The sequence below is a fragment of the Marmota monax genome, unplaced genomic scaffold, assembly GCF_021218885.2.
Source record: "Marmota monax isolate L192 unplaced genomic scaffold, Marmota_monax_Labrador192_F-V1.1 WCK01_AAM20220418_F8-fsc00086, whole genome shotgun sequence".
Classification (NCBI taxonomy): domain Eukaryota; kingdom Metazoa; phylum Chordata; class Mammalia; order Rodentia; family Sciuridae; genus Marmota; species Marmota monax.
In genome coordinates, this window is record NW_026693086.1 from 7,522,899 (window position 1) to 7,536,159 (window position 13,261).

At 42.7% G+C, this 13,261-nt stretch overlaps 1 protein-coding gene across 1 annotated transcript; it reads right to left on the minus strand.

The window, feature by feature from the left end:
- Nucleotides 1–3,227: 3,227 nt before the first annotated feature.
- Nupr2 (nuclear protein 2, transcriptional regulator) lies at nt 3,228–4,255 on the minus strand. Its single transcript, XM_046454739.1, has 2 exons — nt 3,662–4,255; nt 3,228–3,422 (listed from the first exon to the last, which is right to left on the minus strand). Exon 1 carries the CDS (start codon nt 4,238–4,240, stop codon nt 3,668–3,670), a length of 573 nt encoding a protein of 190 aa, XP_046310695.1. The 5' UTR covers nt 4,241–4,255; the 3' UTR covers nt 3,228–3,422; nt 3,662–3,667.
- Nucleotides 4,256–13,261: the final 9,006 nt, after the last annotated feature.

Consider the following 13,261-nt stretch of genomic DNA (forward strand, 5'->3'; position numbering starts at 1 on the left):
CCAGAATGACCCTGAGGTGAGTACAGTCAAGAAGACTGCACTGTCAAGTGGCACTAGCCATCTCCATTTGTGCAGGTGCACCACTGTGTTCACACAACAAGGAAATTGCCTAGTGCATTTCCCGGAACACATCCACTGGTTAAGCAGTATGTGACTTGTTTTAAGCCACTAAGTCTGAAGTAATTTGTTACACAGCAGTATATAATACACATTTTTCTACAGCCACCATGTTTTAAATTTAATTAAAAAGTTCTAGCATCTAAAACAAGCAAACTCTATTAAGCAGATCATCTTACAGAGTGTCGGTTTGACACAGCCACTGTCTGGGCATGCTGTACTTAACAGTTGGCTGTGGAAGAACCAAAATGGTAAGTTGCTCTACATGTCATTTTTCTTTGGAGAACTGAGATATATGAATATAGTGCCTTTCACATATCTGACAAAAAAAAAATAACAGCTGGAACTGCTGATCTGAAAGTACTAAGAACCATACAAACAAGTCATTAAGTGAAGTTTTAAGTTAAAATCCAATATATGATTTTTAGGACAATATAAGGATTTCAAGCTTTTTACACTACACGGTTAGAGAAGCCATTGAGGGTTTTTGTATGATTAAAATTTTCTCTAGGAAGATTAATCTGGACATGGTATTTGAATGGCTACTGCAGGTTTGGCTAGAAGTCCAATGCTCTATCCATTGCACCACAGAGCCAATTTGTACATTATATTTGAGAGGTAGAAGGGGGACCAAGCAATGAAAACATTAAAAATTACCTTAAGGCTAGGCATGGGGCACATGCTTGTAATTCAAGCTACTCAGGAGGCTGAGGCAGGAGAATTTCAAGTTTGAGGCCATCCTGGGCAACTTAGCGAGACCCTGTCTCAAAATAAAAATAAAAAAAGGGTTGGGGATGTAGCTCAGTGACAGAATGTGCTTGCCTAGCTTGTATGAGTTGGGTTCAATCCCTGATACTGGAAAAAAAAAATTAACGCCTGCTGTGTGTGTGTATGGTACTGAGAGTTTTTTTTTTTTTTTTTTTTTTTTTTTTAAGTGGTCCTGGGGATTGAACCCAAGGCCTTGTACATGTGAAGCAAGCTCTCTACCAACTGAGTTATGTCCCTAGCCCTGTACTAAGAGCTTTATACTCAGTATTTCATTTACACTTAGAGACATTACAATTACTACCATTTTATAGGTAAGGGAAAGATGCTTAGATTTTAAATAACTTGTCCAAGGCTCCATAGTGCTTACCTCCAAAGCCAGACTACTACCATACTACATTGCTGGAGACATTTTAGCAGAAGAATTAAAGTAGTAAGTGAAAAAATTTAAGATTTCATTACTCAAGAGTAAGTAGAAGAAAGATATTCTATAAATTTAAAATTAGCTACCACTCATTTGAGTACCTATCATGTGCTGGCTCTTAACTGTGTTAGATGCTTTCTACATTCTGTCTGTAATACAGTTTTGCAAGGTGAACCAATATCATTTCCACTTTACAAATGAGAAAACGAGCTTGATGGAAACTGAGTTACCACTCAAAAGTTTTCTGGATGCCAGAGTGGCAGATTATCTCAGCCAGTATTCACATGAGCTGTTCCTTTCAATATATTATCTTCTGTCCCAATCAAGGACGCACTGATAGGTGCAGAAGGCCTGCCTGAATGCAGACTAAAGAGGACAGTCAGCCTGCCATATTCTGCATAATTTTACAATTGTAACTCAACTCTTTTCCTTAAACATGGAGTTTGTGAGTGGTTCTGAAACATACAACACTGTTGAACAGCTAAGGAAAATTGATGCTGGAAAAGTGAATGCCTTTATCTGCTGGTTTGGGGTACTTTAAACTTTTTTTCTTTTTTTTTTTTTTTGGTACTGGAGATTGAACTCAAGAGCCCTTAACCTCTGAGCTACATTTCCAGCCATTTTATTTTGAGATAGGATCTCACTGAGTTGTTTAGAACCTTGCTGAGTTGTCCAGGCTGTCCTCAAACTTGCCTCAGCCTCTGGAGTTGCTGGGATTACAGGAATGCACCACCAAGCCTGCCTAAAACACTTCCTGTATCTTGGGGAAAATTATAAATTTGAAAATGCATTTGAAAAAAAGCTGCCTTTTTTTTTTTTTTTTTTTTTGTACTGGAGATTGAACCAGGAGCACTGTACCACAGAGCTATATCCCCTTTTACTTATTTTTGGTACTGGGGATTGGACCCAGGTGTATTTTATCATGAGCCACATGCCCAGCTTTTTCTCTTTTGAGACAGGGTCTTGCTAAGTTGTTTAGGGCCTTGCTAAATTGCTGCAGCTGGCTTTGAACTTCCAATCCTCCTGTGTTGGCCTCCGGAATCGCTGGATTACAGGTGAGCACCTTACCCAGCCCCTTTTCATTTTTTGAAGAAGGGCCTAATTAAATTGTTGGGGCTGACTCAAACTTGTGATCCTTTTACCTTGGCCACTAAAGAGTCACTGGAATTACAGGCTTCACCTCTGTACCCAGCTCCTCATTATTCCTTTATCAGTTAGCTTAAGGAAAATGAGCCTCCTGTAAATTTTTTCATTTTTTCTTTCCCTTTTTTTGCAGGGGAGAAGTACTGGGGATCCAATCCAGGGCTTCATCAGCGCTAGTCAAGGGCTCTATTACTGAGCTACATTCCAAGGCCTTTTTTATTTTGAGACAGTGTCTGACTGTTGCCCAGGCTTGCGTCCAACTTGTGATCTTATAGCCTCCAGAGTAGCTGGGATTATAGATATCTGCAACCACAAAATATTTTGCATTTTCAGAAAAGTGTTCAACTACAGTATGGTTTGCATATATGTATTAACATACCATGTAGAAAAATTCTGGTTAAAATTGAATGAAATATTTACTGTTATACTAAACACGGTCTACTGCCTAATTAGCTGTGTAATCTCTGGAAAGTTACTTGAACTCACTGTGCCTTAGAATTTCTTCTCTAAAGTGGGGATAGCTGCATCTACCTCAAAGGATTGTTAGGACACCAGTTAAGTGCAGAGAACCTACCTACTGTTGAGTGTGTCCTATTATAACAAATTTTAAACCTTCAGTGTGGTCTGTGACATTTGGATAGAAATCTTGTACAAATTCCTCTTTGGTCTCCCCCATCCGTCTGTATGATCTCTGCATATAAGAACCCAAGTATTTATGCACCAGAAACGAGTTACTATAGTAACTAGAAGAGGGAAAAAAGCCCAGAAGAGTTGAAAATGCCATTCTTGCTGTTCTGTTTTAATTAAAAACTCTAAAAGGCATATCCACTTGGACGTAACTTAATTAACAATTGGTAAGGAAAAGATTGAAGCAGCAAACTTAAGGATGTCGAAAAGTTCTGTTGACCAACATGGAGGACCACAGTTACAGTTGGACTAAGTGAAAGTACTTTTATCGGGTCCTTTGAGTATCCTGTAGAAAATCAGACAGAAAAAGAAATCAGTACTCTAGTGTGAATGTGAGCGCTGGAAGAGCGCTCCTGTCTTCCAAGCGGTTCCTGCGCTTCGTTGCGGCTTTGGGCCCGGCTGCGGTATGGCTGGCGGAAGGCGGCTTTGCACCCCTGCAGCGACAGCCATGAGAGGCGAGCGTACTGCAGCGTGGCCGGGCAGCCCCGGCGGGAAGACGGCCCCGGGGTCGCGGTCTGCACCTACCAGCGCTTAGGCGAGGCAAGTGCGCGGCCGGGGCTGCAGCTGGCGCTGGCGACGCTTCCGCTGGCCGTTGAGGAGCCTCTGCGCGACCTTGCGCTCGTGGCCGCCGGGCACCGGCCGGTTGGTGCGCAGTTCCTGCTCGCGCCGCGTCCGGCCCTTGCTGCGCCCCGCCCCGGAGGCCGGGAAGTCACGCAGGTAGTGGTAGTCGAGGCAGTCGTACAGCTCCTCCTCGTAGTTCACCGGCAGCTTCGCCTCAGCTGGCGGCGGCCGGGCCCGGCGGACGCGCAGACGAGCAGGCTCGGGGCCCGGGTCCATCGCTCCCCGCCGCGGAGGAGCCAGCCCTCGCGGGCCCCTGGAGGGCGGAGGGGCCCGGCCCTCCGATTGGCTCCGCCGGAGGGGCGGGGCGAAGGGGCAAGTTGCCCGCCTCGCGCTCCCATTGGCTCCACCTGGAGGGGCGTGGCCAGGGTGGAGCTTCGCCGACGTCATAGAGTCCCGAAGGTGCTGGCCTGGCCGGCGATGGTGACAGCCTGGTGACAGTCGCTGCGGGCTGGAGAAGGTTGGCTGGCGAACTCCTCTCAACATTCTGTTTGTGCTGGCCTGCAGGCGAGAACCATCCAGGTGTGCAACAACGAGGAGCTCCTGGGGAACGGCGGGCCGAGTGCTCGCGAGGACCGCTTGGTAATGATGCCCAGCGAAAGGCGGGCTTCCTGGAGAGGTGTTGGTCACCTCGGAAGCGTGCACTGAAAATGCATCTGCCTGTACAGCGACTGCAAGGAAGTTGTCAAGGGCTGGGAGCTCCTGTGGCTGGCGGGGCCACACGTTGTTTTTTCCGTTCGCCCTCGCCCCTCTGCGCAGTTGCTAGGGCAGCCGAGGCGGGAAAGAGCCCCGCGCGCCGCTAGGCTGACCTCACGCAGGCCCAGAACCTGGGGGTCTCATTGCCTAGTCCTGCCTCTCTCATCCCGCTTGTAGGGAATAGGCGGGAAGGCCTACCTTTGGTTCTTCTTGGCTTGCTCGGTTAATGCTTATCCTGGGAAAATTGCAGATACCCCTAAGGGTAGATGGAAAAGTATTCCCTACTTAAAAAGGAAAAAGAAAAACAAAAGCTTTTCAAACTTTGGTCTTACAGAGTTCCCACCTGTGACAGTTGCTGATTTGAACTTTTTCCTGCGCACTCTGGGGCCAGATCTCTGGTGGGCACGTGGCCTGCCTAAGTCCTTAGATGAACAAATCCCAGAGTATTTTAAATAAAACACTGAGGGGGTTTCAGCTTCCACCCACATATCTTATATCTGTGTGAAGAAGGAGAACTAATGCTTGTTCACTATGAAAGACCCACGGATTCCCTGTCCAAGAAAGACGCACGAGGCACTGGCTGCAAACGCAAGAGGTTTATTCAGACACAGACGCCTGTGGGTGCTCAGCGAAACCTCAGCCGGAGCTTTGGTGAACTGGCACACCGGGCGTTGGAGTACAGGTTTTTTATAGGGTCAAGGGGCAGGTTTCGCGCGCGCGGTGAGCAACAGGTTTCTTATTGGTGATTTTGAACCCAACATACAGGTTACCTAAAGGGTAAAGTTATTTTTCACTTTATGTTCCTGGAATTACACCATATGACAGTTACATATGAGCACTCTGATTTTTCTATTCCTGCTTATTAGCCCCTGTTTAGTCAGGCATGCCCTGGAATCTATTCTTCTGCTCTTTCCCAACCATCCTGTTTTTTTTTTTTTTTTCCTTTTAATCGGTTACACTTAACTGATTTCAAAAACACTTCTGGTGCCTGCGCAGGTTTGTGACATGGCCTGGTTATTCTGTAACTAAGCCTCGGGGTTACTGGGCTAGGGTCTTTCAACTATACCACTCTCCTATACATAATTAAAAAAAACTCTTTAAAATTTGTTATGAAAATGCACATTCTCAAAAGCAAAGAGAACAATGAACTCTCATGTCCCATCACAAACGTTCAACAGTTGCCAAGATCCTGAAACTCCACGTATTCCCGTTTTCTTCTACTGCTGCATTTTAGAACAAATTACAAATATTATGTCATTTCACTTTTGTACATATCAGTATACATCTCTGAAAAAATAGAAAAGTAGATCTGTGTTTTGCAAAACTACAATGCCTTTTCACACCGGAAAATCAGCTAATCCTGGAGTTATACCTAGTCCAGAATAAAATTTCCCTAGTAGTCTGGCTGCACTCTCTTACAATTGGTTTGTTCAACTCAGATTACATACAAAATCTGCATATGAAATTTACTTCCATGGCTTTTATGTGTCTCCTATTCCAGAGCATTCCCTCTCTCACCCTTTTATTTTCTCCCTTTCATTGCCTTTTAGAAACTGGGTCATTCCGCATGTAGAGTTCCATTTTGTGAATTTGACTAATTTTCTTCCAGTGCCATTTAAAATTGTTCCTCTCCCACATTTCCTGTAAATTGAGGGTGGATATAGAGATTTGGTACCTGGATTCAATGTGGTAGGGTGAGTAAGAATACTTCCCAGGAAATGATGTGCACTGACAACACGCAGTGCTTCACTGTTCCGGTTTCAATGACGCTGGGCTCCTCTGAAGACAGTCTGCCTCTGTGATGCTCTTCATTATACTCTGTCTAATGGTTTTGTCCAATGTTCATTGCTTACTTGCTGTTTTCATTTGCTGTTATTTCATCAGGGGTTGTGGTAATTTTTTCTTTTTATGCAGCACTGGGGATCAAACTCAGGGCCTTGTACATACTAGGCAAACACTCTGTCAAGTGCTACTCGCCCAGCCCAGTTAATTTTCTAATTCAATCATTCTTTCTACATTTATTATCTATAATTCTTTCTCTCATGAACTAAGGCTACTATTTCATTGCCCTTAAATATACCTTGATAGCAAAGGAAGGACAAATGTTTAATTCTTCATTATATGTATGTTATATATGGATAAATACCTTTATTATCTTTATGTGGTGCTAGGAATGAACCCAGTGCCTCACCCATGCTAGGTGAGCACTCTATGACTAAGCCACAACCCCAGCCCCTAATTCTTCATTTTTAAAGTGGATTTTGCTTTTTTATCCTATGAGAATCATTATGAAGCTGTGGATCTTTTTAAAGTATAATCAATGTGTTTCATTCAATTTCATACATTTTTTTTTAATGCTCAAATTTCCCTGTATGTGGCCAAGGAGAGCTCATTCTTGTGATCCTTTTTCTCTGGCCTTAACATAGTCTTAGAGAATGTACTTGCTTTCTGACACATCAAAGTGTTCATGCTCATCCTATACATTTCTGCCCTAAAAAGTGCCCATACTCATCCTATACATTTCTGCCCTACAGCCAAAACCAGCCATTAGCATCATATTCACCTTTAGAGATGAGCTATTTTGATGCTAAGCAGATCACACCCTATATGATCTATAGGAGTCCATTGGTTTGGATTAAGCTTCTGAACTATGCCCAGCAGATCAAACCAAAGTGGAATTTGCTGAAGTTCCACACCACCAAGCCAAACTAAGTTGTCTATTTGACCTTCCAAGAAATTGAGAGATGTTAGCCAAATCCCCAAACAGACCAGTTCTTTCCTGATAAAAGTCAAAAGTAAGGAAATTCCCTTACTTTTGACTTTTATCGGGAAAGAAAGTTTGAAACAATCTTTTTTATTCTCTGTGGCTGCTTCATAAAACCAACTTCCTCTGCTCAGCAATTTGTTGCCTTATTCTATAAATGCAAATGAAAGTCAATTAGATCTTTAAATTTGTTATAACTTTGTCTTTTGGCAATTGTGCTAAACACTTGGTTGATAGCTTTGCCTTTAGGAGGCAGAGCCTATTTATTTGGAGACAGGCCTTTGAAGGGTATATTTTGTCCCTGGCCCTTTTCTCCCTCTCTTGGCCACCACTAAGGTGAGCAGCTATGCTGTATCACACATCCCTCATCATCATAATCTGCCTCACCACAGGCCCAAACACAAGGAAGTGGACAGGGACTAACATCTCTGAAACTGTGAGCCAAAGTAAGTAATGGAAAGTTGACTAATTCAATCATTATAAGAACCCTGTGAGAGATGCTGTCTTGTTTTTTCCTGATAAGGAAAATGGTAATAACTTTCCCAAGGTTGTATAATTAATGAAAGCAGACTGAGACTAGGACTAAAGTCTTCTGACCCCAGTGTCATTACTTCTTCCTTTTCATTGTGTTTCAATCCACAATTGCTAAATATCCATGCCCTGCTGGCTTCTGAGAAGACATATATATATATATATATATATATATATATATTTTTTTTTTTTTTTTCAGTGCTGGGGATTGAACCCAGGACTTTGTGGATGCAAGGCAAGCACTCTACTAACTGAGCTATGTCCCCAGAAAGCAGGTTCCAATATCTCTCATTCTCCTGCCTGAGGACTCTATTATTGGGAAGCATTTTCCCCCTCCACAGTTCTGGGGATTGAACCTAGGGCCTCATTTGTGCTAGTCAAGCACTCTACTGTTGAGGTATACCTCAGAGCCTGGAATAAGATTTCAAAGTAGCTTTTGTGCTGATACAGTAGTACACACCCGTAATCCCAGCTGCTCAGGAGGCTGAAGCAGGAGAATTGTCAGTTTAAGACCAGTCTCACAAACTTAGCAAGAAAAAGGACTGGGATGTTGCTCAGTGGTTAAGCACACCTGGGTTCAATCCCTGGTAAACCTCCCCCCACAAAAAAAGTACATTGTTTAGGAGCCGGAGCTGCAGCTCAGTGGTAGAGTGCTTACCTCGCATGTGTGAGGCACTGAGTTCGATCCTTGGCACCACATACAAATAAATAAATAAAAAAGATTCTTTTTAAGAAAAGTACATTGTTGAGTGGTTTGACCCCATACTCGGTGGGACAGAGACAAGCAATGCTCATGCTCTGGGAGTGGTCTCTAATTCCTCATGTTAGCCTACATGTGCACAGATTATAAAGCTTTGTTTCTCTCATTAGGATTCTCAATAAATCATTGCAGCAACCCTGTGAGTAGTAGAAAAAGAAATGAAGATTCATTTTCTTCATCTGGCTTGGTCAGGATCCATAGCTGAGTGACACTGCACACCCATGTTTGCTTTTGAACCTAAGCAGAGCTTGCTTCTGTCTCTGTTATCCCTCAGACAGGACTTAAGTGACACTGGCTTTACCTCACATCCAACACTGCTCTTCTCCACTCATTTATGCCTTTGCCATGTTCTTGTGGTTGCCTGGCACCCCGTCAAGATTGTCCCTCCCCCAGCTATAGGTGTAAAATAAGTTCCCATTCATTAAACGTGTGTGTGTGTGTGTGTGTGTGTGTGTGTGAATAGATAAACACTATAGTATTGAAAAGTATTAATGAAAACTAGCAAAATTCAAATTGCTGTTTAAGCCCTGGTCATTCATTCAAAATGTATTGATCAAATATATACAATGTACCCAGCATTGTTGACTTCCAGGATAAAGTTTCCTATTCACTTGCAGTTTATATTCTAGTATGAGACCATGAAATAAACAAAATTTTCAAAGATGCACAACATGTCTCCATTGGTGATGAGTGCGATTAGGAAATATGTAATTTTGTGCTAGAGTCAGTAGAAATATATTTAACAAGAAGAAATAGAAACATGGGCACATTGTGGATGTGATATTTCAGAGGGATTGGAAGACCTTTATGAGAAGGTCTTGGCACTTGAGCAAAATAAAATAAAGAGAGTGAAGGGATGTAATTAATTGGTAGAGCATGTACCTAGCATGCAAGGCCCAACATCACAAAATAAGTAAAATAAAATAGAGCCAGGCACAGTGGTGCATGCCTGTAATCCCAGCAGCTCAGGAACCTGGGGCAAGAGGATTGCAAGTTCAAATCTAGCCACAGCAACTTAATGAAGCCCTAAGCAATTTAGCAAGACCCTGTCTCAAAATAAAAAAAACCTAGAGGTGTGGCTCAATGGTTAAGCACCCCTGGGTTCAATTCCTGGTACAAAAATTAATTAATTAATTAATTAAAATAGAGAAAAAGAAAGCGACATCAGCAAATGGCAGGCCTGGGTATTCCAGACTTTGGAGAGAATAATTTTAAGACTATTAGTGATACGCAATGATACCAATAACATATCATGGGGGAAGGCAAATAATGTGTGTGCCTTTTTATGTGATTCAAGTCTAGTTTGTATAAATTCAAAACAGATTCCCATAACTAGGATGTCATATTTAATCCCCATGGTAACCAAAAAGAAAATATCTATAGATTATTCATGGGATAAAATGAAGAGAAAAACAAAGACATTAACTAAACATGAAGGAAAGCTAGTAGTGGAGGAGATGAGGGATAGAAAAGAGAAACCATATGGAAAACCAGTAACAAAACAGCAGAGAACTTCCTTCTGATGACTTGAAACATAAATGGATTAAAATAAAAACTTATGGATTAGCAGAAGGGACAGAAACACCCATCTATATCTATCCTGTGTACAGGAGACTCACTTTAGGTATAAGGTCACAAATAGGTTGAGAGTCAACAGGAAAAAGAAGAGATTTCATGTAAAGGGAGAGAGCTGGGTTGGCTATCCTAGTGTCAGAAAAAAAAACAGGCTTGCAGTCAAAATGATCACAGGAGACCAACGAGAGTTCTGGGTCATGATGAAAGATCAACTCACCACAAATATGTTGCAATCATAAGCACTTGTTCATCACACTCAGGAGCTCCTCAATACATGAAGCAAATATTGACAGAATTGAAGGGAGAACTAGATATCAATAAAGTAACAATAGAGAAATCGAGGACTTATATAATACTACAGAATCATCTTTATCTAAAAGAAAGTGTTACTTCTGGGAGCTGGGGTTGTGGCTCAACAGTGGAGCACTTGCCTAGCATGTTCGAGGCCCTGGGTTCGATCCTCAGCACCACATAAAAATGAATAAGTAAAATAAAGGTCTTATGCTCAACTACAACTAAAAAAATACATATTAAGAAAAAAAGAAAGTATCACTTCTGGTCACAATGAAACAAAATTAGAAAACAATAGCAGAAGAAAAACTGGGAAACCACAATGCATGGAAGTTAAACAGCCTGAAATGACCGATGGATCAAAGAAGAAGTCACAGAGAAATTAGGAAATATCTCCAGGGAAATTAAAATGAAACACAATGGACCAAAACTTATGAGAAGAGGCAAACAGTCCTAAGAAGGAAACTTATAGCAATAAACAGAGAAAGAGAGAGAGAGAGAGGGAGGGAGGAATGACAGTGTGATAAGGAAACAAGGAATGGTGTGTTCAGATGAGGGGCAGCAGGGTCGGGGGCAACCAGAAGCTGGTGGAGAGATAAGGAAGGTCCAGCTGACCTGCATCCTGGATGACAGGCCCCATAACTGAGAGAATAAAATTCTGCTGTCTCAAAATTAAAAATGGGGCTGGGGTTGTAGCTCAGTGGCAGAGCGCTTGCTTAGCATGTGTGAGGCACTGGGTTCAATTCTTAGCACCACATAAAAATAAAGGTCCATTGACAACTAAAAAAAAATTAAAATAAAAAGGGCTGGGGATTGGGAATGTGGCTCAGCAGTTAAGCACCCTTATGCTAAACCCTCAGTACCAAAAAAAAAAAAAAGGTTAGAAAATACACAAAAAAGAAAAATAATCACCTTTATCCCAATATCTTAACATACCCATGATCATTTTGTATATCAATTTTTTGTTTTATAGTACTAGGTATTGAACCCAGGGCTGCTCTACCACTGAGCTATAATCCCAACACACCCCAACCCTTTTTATTTTTTATTTTGAGATAAGATCTCACTAAGTTGCTGAGGCTGGCTTAGAACTTGTGATCCTCCTGCCTCAGCCTTCCAACTTGCTGGGATTACAGGCGTGCACCACCATGCCCAGCTGTTTGCTTTATTCTTTAGCTCTACATACTGTCTTTCCTAGGAAACTGGAAAGATAGGTACAAGGAAAATCTGTGTTTCCACTCACATGCTTCTGACTAAACCAGTCAATTCTCCAAGCCTCTGGAGACCACTGGGTGTCATGTGTCCAGTTCTGAGGCTGCCTGGATTAGCTTAGACCCCACAGGTTAGGAACTCAGCCCTACAAGACCACCCCTACTTCCAATGCTAGCTGCAAGTCCCAGATTACCCCCCTGGACTTGTGACCAACCCGTTGTCATCCAGGTGTTCCCATTCTTGGGTAAAATCACTTGCTAAAATGGCTCAGAACTTGGGAAAACAGTTTACTATTACCTGGCTGCCATGGACATATCATTTTATCGTGATAATTATCCTTTCAGGTTGCAAGAAAGAGCCAGACAGTCTTAGACTTGGAGACTTTGTAAAGAATTCTACTCTTGGGGCTGGGGTGGTAGCTCAGTGGTAGAGCACTTGTTTCACACGCATGAGGCCTGGGTTCAATCCTCAGCACCACATAAAAATAAATAATAAAGATTTTTTCTTTAAAAGAATTCTACTCTCTAGCCTGCTATTCTGCTGAGGTCTCTCTTGGGGGTCTTTAACTCTGTTTTCCACCATCAGCCTTTCTTTGGATTTTGCTGGCTTCGCTAGTCAGCTCCCAACACAGAAGATTTACTTTGATAGAAGAAGACCCTCACTTCACATGGAAGACCCACACAGTAGGTGTAGGCTCTGCTCGAATACACTCGGTTCTGACAGATAGATTTTTTTTCACAATCCCAGGTGGACCAAGGCTTTTTTTTTTTTATAATTATTTTAGTTGTAGTTGGACACAATACCATTATTTTATTTATTTTTATGTGGTTCTGAGGATCAAACCCAGAGCCTTACACAGGCTAGGCAAGCATTCTACTGCTGAGCCACAACCCCAACCCCAGGGCTGTTGTTTTTTGAAGAGTGTAGTAGGGGTCAGTGTGAGTGGCTTTCTAGCTGTATGATGATCTGAGAACCTGCTCATGTGTTGATCTGAACACTCATAGTGGCTACCAGGAGCTGCCCACATATGTCCTGGCTGCCATGGTGCTGCCTGCTTTACACAGTTCCTTAGTATATCCCCACAACAGCCCATGGAGGGCAGGAATATTGCACTTCAGACAAGATAACTGAGTTGTTTGTCTTAGAACGAGGATCTGATGGAGTAAGGCCTGCTAGGGTCCCATGCTCCTCTGATACCGTGGGGCTTTCCTTTACAGGACCCAAATAGGAAGGGTTTTCTGAGGGCAGTGGAAGCACTATTTATAATTTATATATAATTTTGGTGGTATAAGATAGCAATTTATTATGTTACAATTCTGGAGATCAGAAATCCACAGTGGGCCTCGCTGCGCCAAAGCCAGGTGTTGGTAGGACAGTGTTCCTGTTTGGAGCTCTAGGAGGGCCTGATTCCGTCCCTTTGCTGTTCCTAAGGTTGCTTGTAGTCTTTCCTGTTGCTCATTCCCATATTTTGAGCCAGCAGTGGCTGGCTGAGCCTTTCTCATGATGCCATCTTTGGTCCTGACCCTTCTGCTTTCCTCTTCCCTGTTTGCAATTACATTGGGCCGGCAACAGGCTCCCCATGGTGCATGGTGGTTAGCAGCATCTAGTGGCCCCTAGTGGCCAGGGCTTTCCAGGCACCCTTCCTGGTAATCTTGTTAGGTTCAGCTGATGAACAACC